The sequence below is a fragment of the Bidens hawaiensis genome, unplaced genomic scaffold, assembly GCF_021521415.1.
Source record: "Bidens hawaiensis isolate Kalapana, Puna unplaced genomic scaffold, B.hawaiensis_p1.1 tig00021053_1, whole genome shotgun sequence".
NCBI lineage: Eukaryota > Viridiplantae > Streptophyta > Magnoliopsida > Asterales > Asteraceae > Bidens > Bidens hawaiensis.
This window is the reverse complement of record NW_027493262.1, coordinates 303885-325000: the sequence shown is the minus strand read 5'-3', so window position 1 is coordinate 325000 and position 21116 is coordinate 303885. Positions and strand designations below refer to the sequence as shown.

The window sequence follows — 21116 nt, the reverse complement described above, 5'->3', positions numbered from 1 at the left end:
TTTGTCATTTATCTTTCCAAAATGTGAACTTCTTGAGAAATTTCAGTTGGACCTCCATATTGCTTACAAGGATAAGAAGTAATGGTTCAGCCACAGCTAATTGTAGTTATAACTCAGAGAGGTAAAAGTTTGGTAATGGTTGCAATATCGACAGAGTACGTATTTCCATTGGTTTTATTTTTCTTTTCTTCATCATATTTATTGGTTGAAAAGGCAGGTCTTCTTGGTATAGGCAGACTTTGATATTCATTCCTTAACATGTTTGAAACTTCCAACATTGATGGCCTGTGTGACCATTGTTCTTCAACATATAGCAGGGCCACCTGCATGTATCTTGTTAATGTACATGTTGAAGATTCATCATCCAATGAAGGATCTATGAACTCCATTCCTTTGCCTTCTTTCCATAAAACATATGCCTGAAATTGTTCGAGGACCGTGGTCAATCATCAAAGACAAATATCCATCATTTTAAAAATTATAAAATCATAAGTTACAATATTAAATAAAATTAACTAATATGCATATATGCATAACACGTATTCATACTGGGGATGGTCCAAACTCCAAATTATAACCAAGAAATATAATGGGATCCACAGGAACCACACATAGTCACTGAAATCCAATACTTTTTGTGTATGCATGGATAGTTATCTTATTATTTTAACTGAAAACAATCAGAGATTTTTATGCCCAAGTTTCTCGTGTAATTTTGTCAGCCAATTTAAATTATGAAGAGTCGGTTCACTTTTCGAGTTTAGATTTTTATAAGTTGTATACATGTGAACATTAAAATGTAAGAATAACAAAAAAAAGATTCATAACCTTCCCATGTAAATCAGAATTTGGGAAGTAAAATGAAGATTTCGCAAGTGTTCACATGTAAAAAACTCAATATGGGATGACAACTAATGAAACCACAAGCGCTCATATGTGAACAACTCCAAATGGGAAGAAAAACTAAATATTTTAGAGGTACTTAAATGTTAAAAGTCATAAACGGGAATAAAACTTATAATTCTACGTAATATATTAAAACTTTCATAAGTTTTAAATGAACTTGCATTAGCTTGATGATCAGCCTAAAACATTGATCAACATGCTAAGGAGTTCCTGGAAGTTCTAAAAAAGTAACAATATCTTGAAGATCAAAAGTCCATGGGGAAAAACTTTAGAAATATCCATGGAAAGGCATGAAGAACTTGAAGGAAAAGTGCGGACTTAGCTAATTACATCAAAGGTAGAGACTTTCATGAAAGTTCCTGAAAAGTTGTACATAATCTAGAGTAAAGTAACTAATAGATAGGAAGTTATAGAACACATTCATTTAGTAGCAAAGTACATTTGGGGCAGTTCACCTCGAAAGTAACTTGTAAAGTTTTCTCGTAGAGTGTTTACAAAGCAATATAGAGTGTTTTTATATCATGTAACTTCACACTTTTTTTGGTTTCTTGAATTGTAGAAAGGATGTGAGTATGGGACATATTGCCGCACAATGAGATTATAGGCGATATGTCTATGTCAAGTGGTATCAAAGGGGTTCTACCCTTTGAACTATGTGGTTGATGTTAAACGTGTCCAACACCAAACCAGATTGAAGGCTTCTAGAATCTCGGAGAATATATTAATATAATAATTAGTTTATTATTATAAGGTAAGTTAGTCTTATTTTATTTAATCCTATTTGTTTTGGATTCAAATTATGTATTTGAGTTAGTATAGGATTAGAATCGTGGGTTTATATATACCCTAGGTTCAATGTGTTAGTTAATTATTAAGTTTTTCTCGTTAGTCGTTTTCTTAATAAAAGAGTAGATCGTGTGTTGATCAAATCTTGTGTTCGTGTTCTTGATTCACCCGCTTAAAGTTTAACAAGTGGTATCAGAGCCAAGGGCTCGTATCGGGAAGCGTTTTGAAGATCGGGGCAGCCTCCACCGGGGAGTGTGTCCGTCGATGGAGGGCATACGTGAAAGAAAGGCTTTGGGTCACAACTAGAAGACTAACAGCATAAGTAGACGAAGACGGTGATGTGTTCCGCGTCAATCTTTGTCATGCGGGAGTGCCGCTTGTGACGACATGGGTGACCGGTAATGAACATGTCAAGAAGTTTATCATGAAACAATAGGCCGATAGATCAGGTGTGTCCAATCTAAAAGTTTGCAGCCAAAAGTAACATAAACCTCATTTGTTGTTCGTATAGAAGAGACATGAAGGTTCAATTTGGTTTATTTATACTTCTCGTTCACTGTTATTAATAAGAAGATTAATTGGTTTTTGTTCGTCAAACCAATACAAAATTGAGTCCAAGATTTGCAATAAAAGAATTTGAGGTTTTTTATTCTTGTACGTAAAGCTCAGAACAAGCCAAGAAGCAATATTTGGTTTTCTTAGAGACAAGTTTATAATTTCGGTTTGAACGAAGGTGTGTTCGGGTTACGATCGTGAACGAGTTGTGACTTATTTTTCAGGTTAGTGATTGAGCCGATCGAAGTCGAACAAAGTAAGAGTAGGCTGTTTTAGTTCATTTAAAACAGAGAAACCAATCGAAGGAAGGTGTGTCCAGGTTTCAATCGCCTTAAGTTTCGAAGGTCGAATGAAGGTGTGTTCGGTTCTGATCGCGGTACGATCAAACGAAGGCGTGTCCAGGCTTCGAGTGCAGTACGTTTCCGATCGAATGTGTCTTGGTTCCGATTGCAATATAAATTTGATTGAGTGTTGGCGAGAACTGATTGAAGTGAACCAAGAATGGCAGTAATAGCCTTTGAGTGGCAAAGAAAATAGAGGACCTAATCATGGTCGAAAAGTTTGATGATGATCAATTTCAATTTCTGTTTTTGATCAATTTATGGTAAAGTTGGTTATGACTGAATGCATAAATAAGATGGTACATGAGTTGCATGGTACTAACGTGGGTTTTAAAGAGGTGAAACCTTTTCAATGGCAAGTTGGTGTTAAAGAATGATTTTTTTTTGGTCAAATAATATTCTAGTTTAGGTTCTTTGTATTCGTTAGTCGAATAATGGTGAAAAGCTTTCCAACAACCATTAGTCGGTGTGTTGTGTTTTGTGTTATCGATCTCCGCTTGAAAATCGTAACGTCCGCAACAAGGTCATGTGTCGGGGAGTGATGATGTGCCATTACCATGTGTCGGGATGGTTAAATCTCCGTGTATCGGGGAAGTGATGATGTGCCATCACCGTGTGTCGGGATGGTTAAATCTCCGTGTGTCGGGGTAGTTTAGTGGGTTGGATCGATGACCCAACAGTCCCCAAGTGGTAGCGTTATTGGGCTGTCTATCAGATGTTTGAGTCCGGTTTTGGGACCAAATTATAACGTACATGGCAGCAATGGTTCAGGTTGTTGACAAAATCGAGGGATGAGTTACGGAGCTAGAACCGGTGGCTAAAATGGTTTTCGGGCTGTCAAAATAGAATGGTTTCGGTTTGTACGAACAATGGGTTCGTAGGAGACCATCGGAGATAAGGCATGCAACAAATGCCGTTTGGAGGTGAGTTGAATATATCCTAGATCTTGTGTAGATTAAGGAGTGACGGACCAAGATGCAACTTCGTGTGAAGGCGTGTGATGAGTCCAAGAATCAAGTCCAAAGAGATACGTGTTGTGGGACCGTGAAAAACCTTGGAGGAACAAGTATGAATCTAGAGGGAGTGTTGGAATTCAACATTTTAGCCAATGTCGGAAGACGTGACCTATTGTGTTGAGTCGCCGGGTGTTTCGAGTTGAGGTGCTTCATGTGTGTCATGATTAGAAGAAGCTTGGTGTTGAGAGGGAGTATTAAACGTGTCCAACACCAAACCAGATTGAAGGCTCCTAAAATCTTGGAGAATATATGAATATAATAATTAGTTTATTATTATAAGATAAGTTAGTCTAATTTTATTTAATTTTATTTGTTTTGGATTCAAATTATGTATTTGAGTTAGTGTAAGATTAGAATCGTGGGTTTATATATACCCTAGGTTCAATGTGTTAGTTAATTATTAAGTTTTTCTCGTTAGTCGTTTTCTTAATAAAAGTGATCGTGTGTTGATCAAATCTCGTGTTCTTGTTCTTGATTCACCGGCTTAAAGTTTAACAGTTGACTCGTGTCATTCTCCCATGTTATTAATGTCATTTGTGCAATGACGATGAAGGCATTAATAAGGTAGATTCTATGACTAATGAGCTGTGCTTACTTGTGAAACCTTTATCCCAACGTATCAAACGGGCCTCACTTGAGGGTTGTAATCATTAAGCAAGAGTGTTGGCCAATAAAGTATCGAACCTGAATCTGAATCGGGAGAGAGAGAGTAATTTAATGATCCAAAAGAGAGGTGATGGTTTGGTCGTGTGAACAACAATCATTCCCCGGGGCAGCACGAAAAGATAATGGGTCATGTCATGAGCCAAATGTTTGAGGTACAAGCCCACCTGGCCACCTTCAAAGGTGTTGAACGCATGGCTTCTGATGCAAATCCTTTATAGCATCCTGACGCTTAAGTGTAATATGAACCTAAAGTTTATACTTATCTCAACACCATAGTAGTCTTAGTTGAGCAACTCCAGGATATGATGAGTCTAAGGCAGGACAAATTAATCCAGTCATCATCATCAATCAAGAGACATAATGCTAGTCTTTACCTAGATAAGGATCGAAGACTAGTCGCTATCGAGATAAGAATGCGAATACAAAGGCTAGCCTTTATGAATATAAGGACGCGGAACGACATTTCTCAAGATAGTACCCCAGTCCATGACATTGGGCTCTTCTAAAAATCGTTGTATTATACTATTGGTTATTCTTTTCTAATTTACTTTATTAGTCTTTTTATTTTTAATTTACTTTGTTATTTTTAGTGAGACGTGACAAGAGTATATGACCCAAGAGATCATGGTTCAACCATTCCATCAATGAAGAACATGAACAAAGAAGAAGAACAACAAGGGATTCAACCCGAAACATGAAATTGTTTGTATTATTGGATGAACAAAATTGTTACAAAATACAACAATGACATTCAAGTTAATTCAAGTTACGTTTCAATTACATTCAGTTGTTGTTCCTATACTTGGAATTCTAGTTTAATTAGTAAGTGTGTGTGTTGATTAACAATGGTGTCCAAGAAATCAGTGTTTGATCAGAAGACTAACGATTGAGACGGGGCCAACAAAAAGGACTATCAAAGCCAAAATATGATTTGGACTTTGGTGTTATCCTTGTCAATACTGTTTTGAAGTTGCTGATATCTGTAAGCTGGTGTTGCATTCTTGCTATAATTTTAGTTTTACTTTCCACAAAAGATTGTAACGGTGTAGTGAATATGTCTCTAGTTATTTAATATGCCAATTCTAATAAAGTCAGCCTCTATATGTATATGATGGAATTCAGATTCAACAATTCAGATGATTCCGCAATCAACTTACATGTTTAACTTCTGTTCTTAATTAAGGAAGTTAGGAACAATTGGTTCTGATCATGTTAATGTGGAATAAAAGAAGGGTAAAATACATTTTGCAAAACTTTAAACTTATGCCACAAAATAATATATCTTATGTTATTTTCTTTCTTCCAGGTTCTTATGGCATTTTCTAGTAGTGGAAGTGTGGAACTCACTTGTTAGTTATATAATAAAAAGAACAAACTTACATATTCGAGGAGATTTAGGTTCTCATGCGGTCCATAGACGTTGTAGTTCTTCTTCCCACTTATGATTTGCAGAAGAAGTACCCCGAAGCTATACACATCATATTTTCGTGAGTATAAACCCTTTTTTACATACTCAGGAGGAACACATCCGCTGCATTGCACCAAGAAAATAGTTAATCGTCTAGAGAATTAGGATATATTAATACTGAAAAATATGTGGATTAATAATACATATTTTTGAGATACTTACTAGGTTCCAACAATCCGGTCAGTACTTGCTTCAATTTCATTGTTTTGAAAGCTCTTTGCTATACCAAGATCTGATATTTTTGGCTTCATATCAGCATCAAGTAAAATGTTGCTTGCTTTCAAGTCTCTGTGGACTATTATTAGTCTTGAGTATTCTTGGAGATACAAAAGCCCTTGGATTATCCCATCAATTATTTCAACCCATTTCTCCCACTTCAACATTGACCTTCTGTATGGATCTACACAAGTAATTATATATCATAAGTAAAAATATTAAAAGTAAACCAAGACGCGGGTTCATATAATAATATCAGGAATATAGAAAATTATCCACTGAAGAGGTAGAAGTCTAGGCTTTTATTTGGCATATATTCATAGATTAGCATATTTTCTTCTCTTTCAGTGCAGAACCCCAAGAGACTTACTAGGTTCACGTGTTGTAGTTTTGTGGCAAATGTAACCTCGTTTTTGAACTCCTCGGTTCCTTGTTTAGAACTATGTGAAAGTCTTTTTACCGCTATTTCTTGTCTGTTTGATAATTTCCCTGGTGATCCACCGGTAAGATCAAACAATAAATTAATATAAGCATCGAAAAGTAACATATCAAAACGACAATACTATGCTATACCTCATACATGGGCGATATTGCTTAGAGTATTAAATTTAGAGTAAAACACGAAAAAGTAGACATTTATTCTGAGTATGTTGTAGCTACATAAACAAATCACTCATTATTTAGAAGTGATTGGCAGTTGCGTAATACTTTTACTCTTTCATAAGTTATTTTCCACCAATACTAACTTAAACAAATGTGTTACACAAAACCATATCAAAATAGATCCTCTCATGTATTATTATTAGATTATAGACTGAAAATATTTTGATTTAGACGATTAAAAGTAGATATACAGGTAAAAGTATGCACGAAACTGTTTTGACATAACGATACCTAGGTATATCACACTTAAAAATTACTTACATGATATTACCGTCATTCCGAATGGATAACATGCATACACTGCCTATGAAGTTTTCATCTCAAGATGTTTCTAGTCAATTTTACCGTTATGGTTGATCACTAGCCCATGCTAATTCCTTCTCATGTCATCAAACAAGCATAACGTACGCATTTCTTTGTATACTAAGTTAATTTTGGTGCAGATCCAATTTCAATGATAGTTGATTATGAATAATTTGGTATATGTAAACAGACGAACTAAGTACCTTGTAAACTGGTCCATAACCCCCTTCGCCAAGCTTATTTTCTTCCGAGAAGCTATTTGTAGCTTCTCTTATGTCTTCAAAGCTAATTGCTTGCTGATTGTGATATGATGATTTGCCACTATTCATCATCGTCATCATCACGACCATCATGTGTTTCACTATTATAGAAAACCGAATATGTTATCCTCAGATACATGAAATTGTTAACATAATGATAGTATATTACACTTAAAATTTCACTTTACATATTGGCCCATACTTCCAAATTTTAAGACGGGGAAGATAAACATGATTTGACTATAAAGGTGAACAAGTTAATATCGATATCAGATTACTGTAATTTACAGGATAATGATTGATCAAATAAATTTTTAATAAGTTGATATTGATTAAGATTATTTTTATTTTCTTGGAATTAATGGTAGAAATTGGCAAGTAAAATTTGGAGAGTAAAAAGTTTACCTTTTGACATGATTCTTTTCCTCATGTAGCATATTATGCAGCCTATTAGCAGGATAAAGGAAGCAATTGTGCACAAAGCAATCGCAAATATTCGCTTGTGGTGGACACGATAATTGTCTTCTTGCGCTGCACAGTTTCATCGTAAGTACAATCGCTTTTCAAACTACCTTTGTTTATAATGGATAAAAAAACGATGCATGTTCTCATATTACACATAGCTTTGTTATGGAATGTGCTTCATTACCATTGTACTTTTGTGTGTGTATAGTAGCGGGTCAGAAGAGATACAGACCATCAAGAGTTAGTGAGCTCCTACGTTGCCAAGACAGAGACAACACGGCTAGAAAATGACCCAACTTAAAAATGGCATATAACTTGCGTCATATCTTGAGTTAACAGGTGATAAGTAAGGTTCACACACGTCTTAATAGACCGAATCATGTAACAAACCAACCATCGGACCCGAGTTTCATCAGCTGGAGCCCTGATTTGAACTCATGGGTTTCTCCAATTTTACGAGTTTCAGTTTATTTACTTTTCTATGCAAAACACATGAATCTTTTGATTTGAGTAATTTATGTGTTTATTTAGGAACTTATTAACATGATATGATTAGGCAGGTAGTTTCAGATTTCTAAAATTGGCTTAATACAGTATAGCCTAGAATTAAATATCATATCAATTTCGTCAATGAAATTTCGTTTTTATGTTTCTGCACTGTGTCAAGACGTTTCAGACGCCCAAAGTATATTATATATCCATTCAATCTACTAAGTTGTTACAATGAAAAATTAATAATATTTATTAAAAGGGTATAAATTGCATAAAAATGTACTACGTTTCACCTGAATTGTGATTGTATTTAACTAACTATGGAGCACCAAAGCAATTTATTAAAATGGTTTAAAGATTGGGCAAAAGGTGTTCATCTAACCATTTGTACTTACCAGCAGCTTTTGAGAGTTCCCAGTTGTGATCATTCGGGAGCTGCCATACGCTATAACCACGAAGCCCCTTCTTTTTCGCATAGGCAACTTTATTTTTAATAGCCTCTACATCATCAAACCCAATCCAAAACGAATAGATGGTACAATAATTTATAACGTACGTTGAATTGTACAACGAATTAATTTTGTAACTTCTCATGTGGTTCCTGATATAATCATAGCTCATTGATCCATCTCGTGTAATAGCTGGACCTTTTGCTGGTGCACCACCGATGCTATTATCTTTGGGGTCCACAAGGATCCAGGCATAGCCATGGTATGCTAGACCCAACATTAGCTTGCTAGCCGGTAACTCCCACGGTCAAGATCAGTTTTTCTTGATCTGCCGCAACTCGCCACTCGTTAAATAAGTTCCCTAAGCTGGTCATGTTTCCCTTTGTATTTAACAAAGTTGCAACATAAAGATCAAGCCCTTCAAACCCATAAGCCCGAGCCATTTTTATTGATGACTCGATGAAAGTCTTTCGATAAGCGGGGGTTTGAGTCATTAATAAAAAGTTGGATGAATTCCCATCGTTTCCATACTTACCATTTTGTGTCCATATTGACAAAAGTGGTTTAACCGATGGGTTGCTTTTTCTAACCGAGGATGAAAACGACGATATATATGGCTCATCTGATGCAATTAAAACCAGCTCATGGGTTGAGGGGTCGATGTATGCGAAAGCACATATGAGGTGAGTGAAAAGGGCCGAGTTTATGTTGGGCATCGGGTTTTCGCTACCAGTGTACCAATAACCGGCTTTGATCCATGTTTGGGATGTTGAAGTTTTCCATTGTGAAGAGAGGAAAATCATGAAGAGGAGTATAAGGGAAAGGATATTCATGAGTTTGGACAATAATTAAATGGCAATTTGGTTGGTTTTTTGTTTAGACTTTAGACTATCGAGTCATTAATCTTCATATGTAGGAAACTACTCCTTCATGGTTTCAATTAATTGTGATGTTTGACTAGTTTTACATCATTATTTTGTTATTATAACTATACTAATTTTAGTATTATGTAGGGGTCTGATAATCAAGAGGTTATCCTGGATTATGGTAATATTTTCGGTTTGTTTTCCTGATAATTAATATAAAATAGTGTGAATGTATATTGATTACGAGTGGGAAGTCGATCGTCTGTTTTTGTTTGAGTTGATCACCTAAAGACAATTCAATTCTTCCACGTAAAGGTAGCTATCAACTAATTTATTGACAGAACTTTCATGTGAAATTCTCAAGGGTTGCCACGAAGTTATTGTTATGGACTTGACTTTTAGTCAATAAATTGATTTTATTGGAAATATGTATGAATGGGTGTGAAACAAGAAAGTGGCGGAAAATATCAAGTTATTACTACGGATTTGACTTATTGTCAATTCAAATTTGATTTATTGGATATATGTATGAATGGGTCTGAAACAAGAAAGTGGTAGCCCCTTGATATAGAGGTGTTAAAAAAATCCGAACATGGAACCGGCCCGAAATAAAAATCCGGAAACGGTATTTTTAATACCCGCGTTTTTAATACCCGAACCCGTAGCCGACCCTACCCGTAGGGTACGGATAGGGTATGCATTTTGACACTAAAACCCGAACCTAAACCGGACCCGATTTGTACCCGGTAATACCCGAAAACCCGAACCGGTTCCATACCCAAAACTGGGTTTTCCAATATCCGAAACCGGGTATTTCATACCCGTTGTATACTCGAATTATACATAAAAAATACCCAAAAAAATACCCCTAAAAAGTGCAAACTTTTAAAAAATTCAATCTATCAGGAGAAAAACTCGAGAAAATCCGTAAATAGGGTTTTTTTCAACACCCGATAATAGGGTATTCAAATACTCGGTTTTAGAATACCCGGTTCTATACCCGACCTGAACCCGATGCATAGGGTATGGTTTTTAGAGACAATACCTGACCCGATTATTACCAATATCCGGTCATACCCGTACTGGTCATACCCGAACCCGGTTCTATACTCTTACCCGGGTATTTAAAAAACCTGATTTGTGCACCTCTACCTTGATATATTTATGGAGGTAAGCGAAGGGCTTAATCAATTTTTTTATATGCGAAGGGCTTAATCAAATTTTTTATAAGCGAAGGGCTTAATCAAATTTTTTTAAGGAGCAATCGGGATATACGATAAAATTAACACTATTTTTTTTGGAGGACAACTATCCCCTGTCTCACACTACAGGTTCGTTTTGTATATAGCGATGAGAAAATAGATAGTGATGTGGCCCACCGCGTGCAGGTAGGGTAGTGTAGATGTAGAACAACTACAAGAGTTTTGTGAGACGTGAGATACCCAACTAATTTTACATGGTTTTGTGAGACAGGAAAATTTTACATGGTTGCAGTTAGACGTGCGATGTTATATGGAATATATTGTTGGACCATCATGAAGTCACATTCGCGTAAGCTAGAGGTAGTAGAGATGAGTGTTAAGGTGGATGTGTGGGCACACAAGATTGAACTGGATTAGAAATGATGCCTTCGAGAGAGATTAGGGTTGACTAGCATATTAAATAAGATAAGAGAGGGGATAATGAGATGGTTTTGGACATGTGAAGAGAAGACATGCAACAACTTCTATTAAATCCATTGAAAAGATTACTATAGAATGGAGGAGGGGTAGAGATAGACCTAAACTGACTTGGGATGAGTGGATTATACATAATTTGATAGATATGCACCCGTTTGAGGACATGGTTGAGGATAAAAATTCTTGAAGATGGAGGATTAAGGTTATCGAACTCTTAGGCAATGCATAATTGTTTTTTTATAGAAACATATCTAACGGTGTTTCTTTACCTTATTATGTTTCGCGTCGCTGTGATTATTTACTAGGATATTGCCCTGTTACGCATAGGTGAAATATATTTAAAATGTCATATATATATATATAGGATTAGGATCATGTGAGAACTATTTTGAAATTGAGAACTTTGATAACCATTTTAGACCACAAAAAAACACTCTTCTTAACAAAAATAAAAAAAATTATAAAACAAAAAAAACTCGAAAATAAAAAAAGTAAAAAAACAAAAAAAAATTTCATCCAGGTTATATAAAAAAATATAAAAAAATTGAAAAAAATATCAGTTTAACAAAATTATACACACATGTATAATAGTTATTTTTTTAATTTTATACACGTTTTTTATACACATGTGTACAATTTAAGGTAAATGATCATGTGCATTTGTGTACATTACGTAACTAGAGATCAAATGAAATTATATACATGTGTATAATACGAAGTGTTTTTTTTATGAAACCGGAATTAAATATAAGAATTTTGCTTTTTTTATTTTTTAAAATTTTTTTTTTTTTTTTCGTTTTATGATTTTTTTAAATTTATTTTAGAGGTTTTTTTGTGGCTCAAAATGGTTCTCAAAGTTCTCAATTTTCAAAGGGTTCTCTTTGGAACCTTACCATATATATATATATATATATATATATATATATATATATATATATATAGGGAGAGGATCATGAGAGAACTTTATTTTATGGAGAGAACTAGAAAACTAATAATGAAGTATTTTTAATTTAATTAAAAAAAATATTTTTAATTTTTTTTCTTTCATCCTTCTTATATGTTGTTATTCTTCACCACAAAAAAAATAAATAAATAAAAAATAAAAAAAGTTAACGAGTAATGCATATATGCAATACACCGACTTTTTTTATAATGCATATGTCTAATAGTGTGCATTTTGATATTTGAAATAGTGTTGAATAGCATATATATAGTTGTTTGTATTGTTTATTTGCAATAGTGTTATATTATATACAAAAATTAAAAAAAAAATCGATATAGTGGATATGTGCATTAGTGTTGTATTACAAATATTCGATAATGTGTTTTGCATACAATTATTAGTGTCGTATTTGCATATATTCTATAATGTGTATTGGATAATGCAATTGTGTTGTATTATATGCAATAAAACACTATTGTATATATGCAATAAGCATTAGTGCACATATGCACTACAGTACTACACCGACAAGTTTTGTTTTTATTTTATTTTTATTTTTTATAGTATCAATATCATCTTATTAGAATGAGGAAAGAAAAAAAATCACAATATTTTTTTTTTAAATAGTTAAAAATAATTCTTTACTAGTTCTCTAGTTCTCTCTTTAAGAGGAGTTCTCTTTAGATCTCACCCATATATATATATATATATATATATATATATATATATATATATACTAGTTTTTATCCCCCGTATTACGGAGGCTGTTTTACATTACTCATTTTTAATATCTATATACATTTTTGGGTATAATTTTATTTATTGTAATGAAATTTATAATATACTTAGAGTTTGATGATAAAAAGGTTTCACAAATAACTAAGATGTTATAACCCGGTATAAAAGTTATCTGGGTTTGGTACCCAAGACGTGCTTATTTTTTTTACTATAAAATTGTTTCATAATTATAAATAATATTTAAAAAAATCATATAATAATTTTTAGTATATCCTATTTTATAGGATTTTCACATCAATAATTTGGTGAAAATAATTTTTAATTTAATGAGATGTTATAACCCATTTAAGGAATATCTGGGTCTGGTAAGACCCATACCCGTAAATTCGGGTCAAATGCATGAGAATCCACCATTTAAAAATCAAGCAAATCTGATGACTCCATAAATATGGGATCGACCACATCGCTACACGTAAGATTTTTATCTTTTCGTTTATATATTACTAGTTTTTATCCCCCGTATTACGAGGGTTGTTTTATATTATTTGTTTCTAATATTTATTTATTTTTTGAATTTTTATCTTTTTTTATTGTATGAAAGTTAATAATATACTTATGGTTTGAAGATAAATTGTTTCACAAATAAATGAGATGTTATAACCCGATTTAAAAGCTATATGGGTTTGATGAGACCAAATACCCGTTTACTTTTTACTACAAATTGGTTTTTTAAATATAAATAATATATATATTTTTTAAATAAATCATATATTAATTTTAGTATATCCCTACTTTATACATTATTATATCAAATATTTGGTGAGATCATTTTTTAATTTAATGAGATGTTATAACCAGTTTAAGAAATATATGGGTTTGATAAGACCCATACCCGTGAATTCGGGACAAATGCATGAGAAGCCTCTATTTAAAAATCAAGCAAATCTGGTGACTCCAAAAAAGGGGAGAGCGACCACATCGCGACACCTAGGATTTTTGTGTTTTCGTTTATATATATATATATATACTAGTTTTTATCCCCTGTATTACGGGGTTTGTTTTATATTATTTGTTTCTAATATTTAATTAGTTTTTGAATTTTTATCTTTTTTATTGTATGAAAGTTAATAATATATTTATGATTTGATGATAAATTGTTTCACAAATAATTGAGATGTTATAACCCGGTTTAAAAGCTATATGGGTTTGATGAGACCAAAGACCCGTTTATTTTTTTTACTACAAATTGGTTTTTTAATTATAAATAATATATATCTTTTTTAAAATATATAATATATTAAATTTTAGTATATCCCTACTTTATAGGATTACTATATCAAATATTTGGTTAGATTAGTTTTTAATTTAGTGAGATGTTATAACACGTTTAAGAACTATATGGGTTTGATAAGACCTATACCCATGAATTCGGGTCAAATGAATGAGAAGCCACCATTTAAAAATCAAGCAAATCTGGTGACTCCAAAAAGGGAGGGGGGCGACCACATAGCGACACCTAGGATTTTTGGGTTTTAGTTTATATATATATATATATATATATATATATATATATATATATATAGAGAGAGAGAGAGAGAGAGAGAGAGAGAGAGAGAGAAAGAACGGTTATAATAAGAAGTAGATTTTTCATAAGAAGTGTAGAAAGTTTGTTTTCACCATTAGATCTAATAAAACACACCGCACAATAAACACACTTTCAATATCTACCATCAAATCAACATATCTAACGCACCAGATTACTTCTTACACTTCTTAGACACGCTCCACTTCTTATTTTAACCCCACCTTATATATATATATATATATATTATAAATTAAGTAAAATGCAAATGTCATATTTATATAAAAAAAAGATACTTTTACATAAATCATGAGCCATAAATTGTTATTTTAATTCAAATACAAAAGCATACACTGCATGCACGACTAAAAAATTTAGGCAGGTGTTAACTCCTCATGCTCCTTTTGGGCCATAATTTAACAACACCTACAAGCTTTGATGATGTCAAGACACAAAAGTTTTTTGTTAGCACTAATATTGCGCGGATGTAAAATAAAATCACAGAATTGTAATGATTTACCTTGTTATCCTAGGAAGTTTGTTTCTTTTAGCAGTGTCTATAACAGTTGGCCAATATTCGATTAGGAGATAATTAATTTTCTCAGAAGACCATAAAAACTCTACTTGACCGCCTTCAAGATTCATCCCGACTGCTTTCGATATCACAATGATGTAACATCTGCCAATTTGGATTTTATCTAAATCTCAAGCAAAGTGAATGTGTATACAACTAATTTTAAAACAAATTTAAAAAGGGAAACTTGAAGGCCTTACCAATTGCTATGTAAAGAATTTTTACTTGGTTGGACCAATGAGAAAAGATTGTCAACACTTGAATACTTCATCATACGTAGCAGGAGGAGGCTGCATTACAAAAAGTGCAAGTTCTATCAGTAATTCTAATTTAAATTAAGTTGGTATGAAACCTCATAATTAAAAAAAGCTCAATAATGTAGAACAGTATTACAGAATCACCTTGGCAATTAATCATCTAAGCACAATAGTTAGAATCTTAAATCACTATTTAGTTACCGGATGTAGATGTTTTAAGATCATCAACTTCATTAATCATTGTAAAACTCTGAACCTCCATTATAAGCTGTAAATAATAAAATAATAATAACCATTATATTGATAATTACATTTAAATGTGAAATATATAAATATTTCACATTGATGGAGGAGTTACATTGATTATCGTGACACCGGTCAAAATTGGTCGACGTCCGTACAAATGTAGGTTTAGATTGAACACATTGGTGTTAAAATAATTGTCCCTTATAAAATTCTTAGTCATTTAATTCTCATTAGTTGAGTAAAGCCATACGTGCATATAATATTAGGTAATTATAGGAATTAGCGGAAGACACAATGGATAGCACGGATGGTATGAACGTTTGTGATAAATATATAAACGGCTCAAACATTTACTAAAACGAAACAGGAGGTTATATTTTATGATCATTTTGTTGAATAATAAGGTTGAGAAAGGAGACGATTCTTTAAACGTTTATTTTTATTTCAATTGAACCCACCTCATGAAATATTATTGGTATATAATCATACAAGCATTTATCATCTTTTTAGAGATCCTACTCCGCGTATACAAACCGATGAGCAAACATACAAGCGTTTAAACTTGATATTAAGCCAAAATACACATCTTACTTATGAATTGCTCGTTATAAAAAACTAGCTTTTAGCTCGTGTTACGCGGGTTTATTTAGACTTTTTTATATATACTTTTTGATTATGATGTTTCAAGTTAAACATGAACTTTGAGTTGTAGTTTTTCTAATAAATTAAAGGTTACATGAATCAATAAATTATGTTTTTTTAACATCCTAAATTTTATTTAATATTTTAAATGAATCGAGGTTTAAGTGAAGAATAAATGATAAATGTAATTATCTAAAGTATGAGGGTAATAAGTGTCATTAGATGAAAAGTTAAACATGAAGCCTTACCATCTTCCTATAAATGTAGCCACCATCTCATTCATACCCATCCTAGACTCCAAACTCATTCTTTACCAAATTCCCGTTTTTGAGAAAACAACCCATAAAGACACGACGATTCCTGGAGATCTAACCATCGGATCGCTCTCAAAATTTAACTGAGTGTTCATGGAATATAAATGAAGATTCCCACATATCAGATCTTCGATCAGAGGTTGGGAAGTCCAGGTTTTATAAGAAAAACCATAACTACTAAAAATGGAATTTTCCGGAAATTGTTCAACTTTTCTAGCGACTATAGCAGCGTTTTCTTGAATCACTCATTTCCGAGTTCGTTTGATATGGTTGTGGTCTATTCGAATGATTTTGAACATAAACCTCAAAAGTACGCTCTTGTTAAAAAGATTTACTTTTCGTGTACGTATTTGCATGAAAATTGGTAGGATGATAGAAAAGGGCCACGATTATTGATAAAGTAATGAACTTTTGAGTAAAAAGGTTAGTTGGTTCGTTTCGGGTAAAACGAGTAGCGTTTGGTTCGTGAAAAGGACGTATAAACGAAGTCGGTTTTGTATGAAATTTGGTAGGATAGTAAATCGGACCTAATAATGTGAGAAAAATATAAACTTGAACATGAACAAGATGTTTGGAATGAAACGGGGCATACGGGTAACGTTTGCACCAAGTTAGTGCAAGGAAACAATATGGTTAAAGTCCAAGGCTCATTTATTATGCAAGACGGACAAAGCGAGTCGAAAAGAAGGATTTAGAATCGAATGAGGAAGTAATTGAATCGAATGGGCAAGGTAATCGAATCGAATGGGTAAAGTAATCAAATCGAATGGGCAACGTAATTGAATCCAATGGGCAAAGTAATCGAATCAAATGAACAAAGTAATCGAATCGAATTCGATTCGATTAGAATATGTCATTCAATTAGAATATGTCACTCGATTAGAACTGCCATTCGATTAGAATGGTCATTCGATTAAAACTGTCATTCGATTAGAACTGTCATTCGATTAGAACTGTCTCGATTAGAAAGCTCATTCGATTAGAATGGTTATTCGATTAGAAATGTCATTCGATTAGAATGGTCATTTGATTAGAATTGCCATGCGATTAAAATTGTGATTCGATTAGATGATATAGTTAGAGGTAGTTAATTGATACTTATAATTATTAAACAGTTAGCCGTGACCAACTGAAGAAATGTGTTACAATTAATTTCGAAAGAAGCAAGACCCATGTGAGTTTCTAGCCTCATTTCCTTGTTATGTTTCCAAGGCTGTGTGCATACTTGATGTTATTAGTTAATACACTTACCTAAAGTGGTAAGTGTATGATATGTGATTGTTTTATGAATGATGTATAAATGATATATATATATATATATCTGCTATAGAAAAGATTATGAGTATGTATGAAAGTTTATAAATATAATATAAAAACGTGTATGTATGGTTGTATGGTAAGAGGGTGGCAGAACCTAATAATATCTGTGAGGTTATAGGGCGAAAGACTCTTTAAAACATATACGTATGTATATAAAGTAAGATAAAATATGAAAGTATGAAAGTAAGAATGTATGAAAGAATGAATGTATGAAAGTATGAAAGAATGTAAGTATGAAAGTATGAAAGAATGAAAGTATGAAAATATAGAATTATGAATGTATGTATGTGTGTATGAATGAACGAAAGAAGCAGGTTAAGTATGTAATATGTATTTACGGATACGTATACACACACACACATGAATGTAAGGTATGTTACGTGATTAACTAGAACTCACTCAGCGTAGCTGACTTTTAGTATACACGCAGACGAATAGGATGAAGGAGATGGATTGAGGGGGGGGGGGGGGTACATGGCATGGGCTGACCTGACTGACATATATTGAAGAAAAGTTATGACGTTTTATGTTCAGATAATTTGAAAGTTTAAAGACAAGTTTTTAATATTTTTTAATGAATGTTTGATATTTTTATATTCCGTAAAAAGTTTTAATTCACTATGATATTTAGAACTTTGTTTATGAGTAAATCCAACGTCCAAGTAGGACACCGGGACCGGGGCCTTACAGTTTTCTTTATAACCGGAGTTTAAATTTATTATATGTTGGTTTATAGTATGTTTGCATGGCCTTTTGTTATTAATTTGTTTTGTACTTACATGAGTTTATAATTGAGTTGGAGTTTAAGTATAGTCATTTGGGCTTAGGGGGTGTTTGGTACAGAGAAAAGAATTGTAGAGAAATGGAATAGAGAAATGGAATTGCAGAGAAAGGGAATTGGTCTGGAGAATGAGAATTGACTGTTCTATTTGGTAGTACAGAGATTTCAGTAGAGAAATATAGCTGAGAATCATTTCTCTTGTTTGGTACATAGGAAATAAACAGAGAATTATATCAACTTTATCATTAGCACAAGTATTTTTTTCATAACAAATATTTATTAAAAAATAAAAAACATATAAAAAGATGCATAAATTCCAACCAAAATATGCATTGATCAAACCAATTCACATACAAAACATAGTTTTTAAGCAAAAAACATCAACCATAGTTAAAACCAATTCACATACAAAACATACTTCAACCATACACAACTATCCCATTGAACCATCGGTATACAACTCGACCATCTCAATTTTCTCTTCTATTGTCAACGCAAGAAAAGAACGTCCTAGATCCACATCTTTACCAATCAAATGAGCTGCTTTTAACCGTTTTTTCGTAGTGATACCTGGTAAAGCTTTCAACTCATCACTAACCTTTTCATAGATTTCACGAGCCTCCATACCTTCTTTGCTAAGTTGTTCACCCACCATACCCTTCTTGACTAAAACACTTTACCAACGAGTTATAAGCTGAGATCAATGGCTGAAACCCAAGATTGATCATGAAAACCAAATTATGCAAAGCAGCATCACTTTTCCCTCCAAAACATAATCCAACAATGTATATACTATAAGCCATATTAGCCAAATGAGGTCCAGCGTCCACTATTCTGCCTAAAAGATGATCAATTTGATACTGAATGCTCTCAGTAGGTCCAAAAGAGGCTTTTGAATATAAAGGGTCAATGCCACAACCATATTTAGCAATTGCATGCAAAAACTTGAGTGTAAGATGAAGCTTATACCCTTTTGGACACTCTTTCATTAGTTTAAAAAACATAACTTGATCAGGAATCACACCAGAATCAAGCATCTTTTCGTACACCTCATCAACTTCAACCCTGTTCTCTTTAAAAAGTACAGGAACAATGGATGTATAGCAATGCACATTGGGTATCAGGTCTGTACCAGACATGCTATTCAGCAGGGCCAAAGCACTATCAACTTTATCTTCTTTACAAAACTTTTTGATCATAATTTGGTAAGTTAGCACATCAGGTTCAAGTCCCAACTCAATCATCTGCCCGTGTAAAATCCACATTTTATCAAAAATCCCACAATTAACAAACCCTTGCATCAATGTATTATAAGTATAAGTATCCGGCTGACAACCCATCTTAAGCATTCTATAAAACACTCTCATCCCCATTTGTACTTTCCGGTTTTTACAGTACCCGTTAATAAGACTAGTATACATAACCTTATCAACAAAGAAACCATACGACTCCATTTCCATACTCAACAACTCAGCCTCTTCAACTCTCTCCATCTTACAAAAACCAAACACAAGAGACTTCCACAAGTGGCAAACAGGCGGTACGCCTCTCTCACGCATTATAACAAACACTTGGCGGGCTTCATCAACATACCCTCTAGAAGCCAATCCAGTAATCAACATATTATAACACGAAACCGCAAGCGAAATCCCAGCGTCATTAATCCTAACACAATACTCATACGCATCAAGAAACCTATTTTGGTCAAACACCTCTTTAATAAGCTCCGAAAAGACACTTACACTAGAAGACGATTTCAACTCAACAAGCTTCCGAACATGATCGTATTCGTCTTTAACTTTCCCCAATTTACAGTAACAAATCATCATGGAACCTAATAACGAAGCATCCGGCTTAATCCCTCGTTTCAGTATTCTATCGATATACAAATCTTCAGCTACACGAATTTCACCGGTATTCACTAGTCTAGTAATTAGGGAAGAATAAGAGGGGAGTTCGGGCTCGACGCCTCGTGAGACGACAAAATCGATGACAGAAAACTCATCGGTGACAGTCGGGGAGTGTAAAATAAGGCGTTGGATTACGCGTTGGGCGGCGGATAAAAGCCCTCGGTTAATTAGGGATTCAGCAAGGGAGAAGAGAATTCTTTCCATTTCTCAATTCTCCGCTTTTTGTAGAGAAACAAAATCAGATAAATGGAAATGGTTTATTTCCATTTCTCACCTCTTTCTTTCATAAACAAACAAGAGAATTTTTTCCAATTCCATTTCTCACCCCTCAATTCCCTCTACCAAACACCCCCTTATAGTATTGTTGTTATCATCTAATAACTATGTAGCATGCAATAATTCTATCAGGTTTAATTTTTTTTGTTTTTTGTTCTTGTAGTAGATTTAATTACATTTTGCCCAAAATTTTAACTTTTTTAGTTTTACTATATAATATGGGTTGTTTATATTATTTTATATATTTTAATTTTTTGTATTTTTTGAATATATTGCAATACGTGAATAACACTCACTTGAACACCCATGTATTTTATATGTTAATTTTCCACTATCAAAAATTAAAAAAAAATGCAGCTGAGGTTTTTTAATGTTTTTGTTTGTGCATTTTTCACGTTATCC

At 33.2% G+C, this 21116-nt stretch overlaps 2 protein-coding genes and 1 pseudogene across 2 annotated transcripts; all 3 read right to left on the bottom strand.

Annotated features, from left to right (window-relative positions):
- Window positions 1-113: 113 nt before the first annotated feature.
- LOC143562726 (G-type lectin S-receptor-like serine/threonine-protein kinase At1g67520) lies at window positions 114-8866 on the bottom strand. The gene is made up of 6 exons (XM_077050456.1): window positions 8533-8866; window positions 7125-7281; window positions 6234-6445; window positions 5901-6138; window positions 5651-5801; window positions 114-419 (listed from the first exon to the last, which is right to left on the bottom strand). The coding sequence occupies exons 1-6, from the start codon at window positions 8864-8866 to the stop codon at window positions 114-116; spliced, it is 1398 nt and encodes a 465-aa protein (XP_076906571.1).
- A 7-nt stretch (window positions 8867-8873) lies between these two features.
- LOC143562725 (class V chitinase pseudogene) lies at window positions 8874-9389 on the bottom strand (annotated as a pseudogene).
- Window positions 9390-19172: 9783 nt separating this feature from the next.
- LOC143562724 (uncharacterized) lies at window positions 19173-20642 on the bottom strand. Its single transcript, XM_077050454.1, has one exon. It carries the CDS (start codon window positions 20640-20642, stop codon window positions 19173-19175), a length of 1470 nt encoding a protein of 489 aa, XP_076906569.1.
- Window positions 20643-21116: the final 474 nt, after the last annotated feature.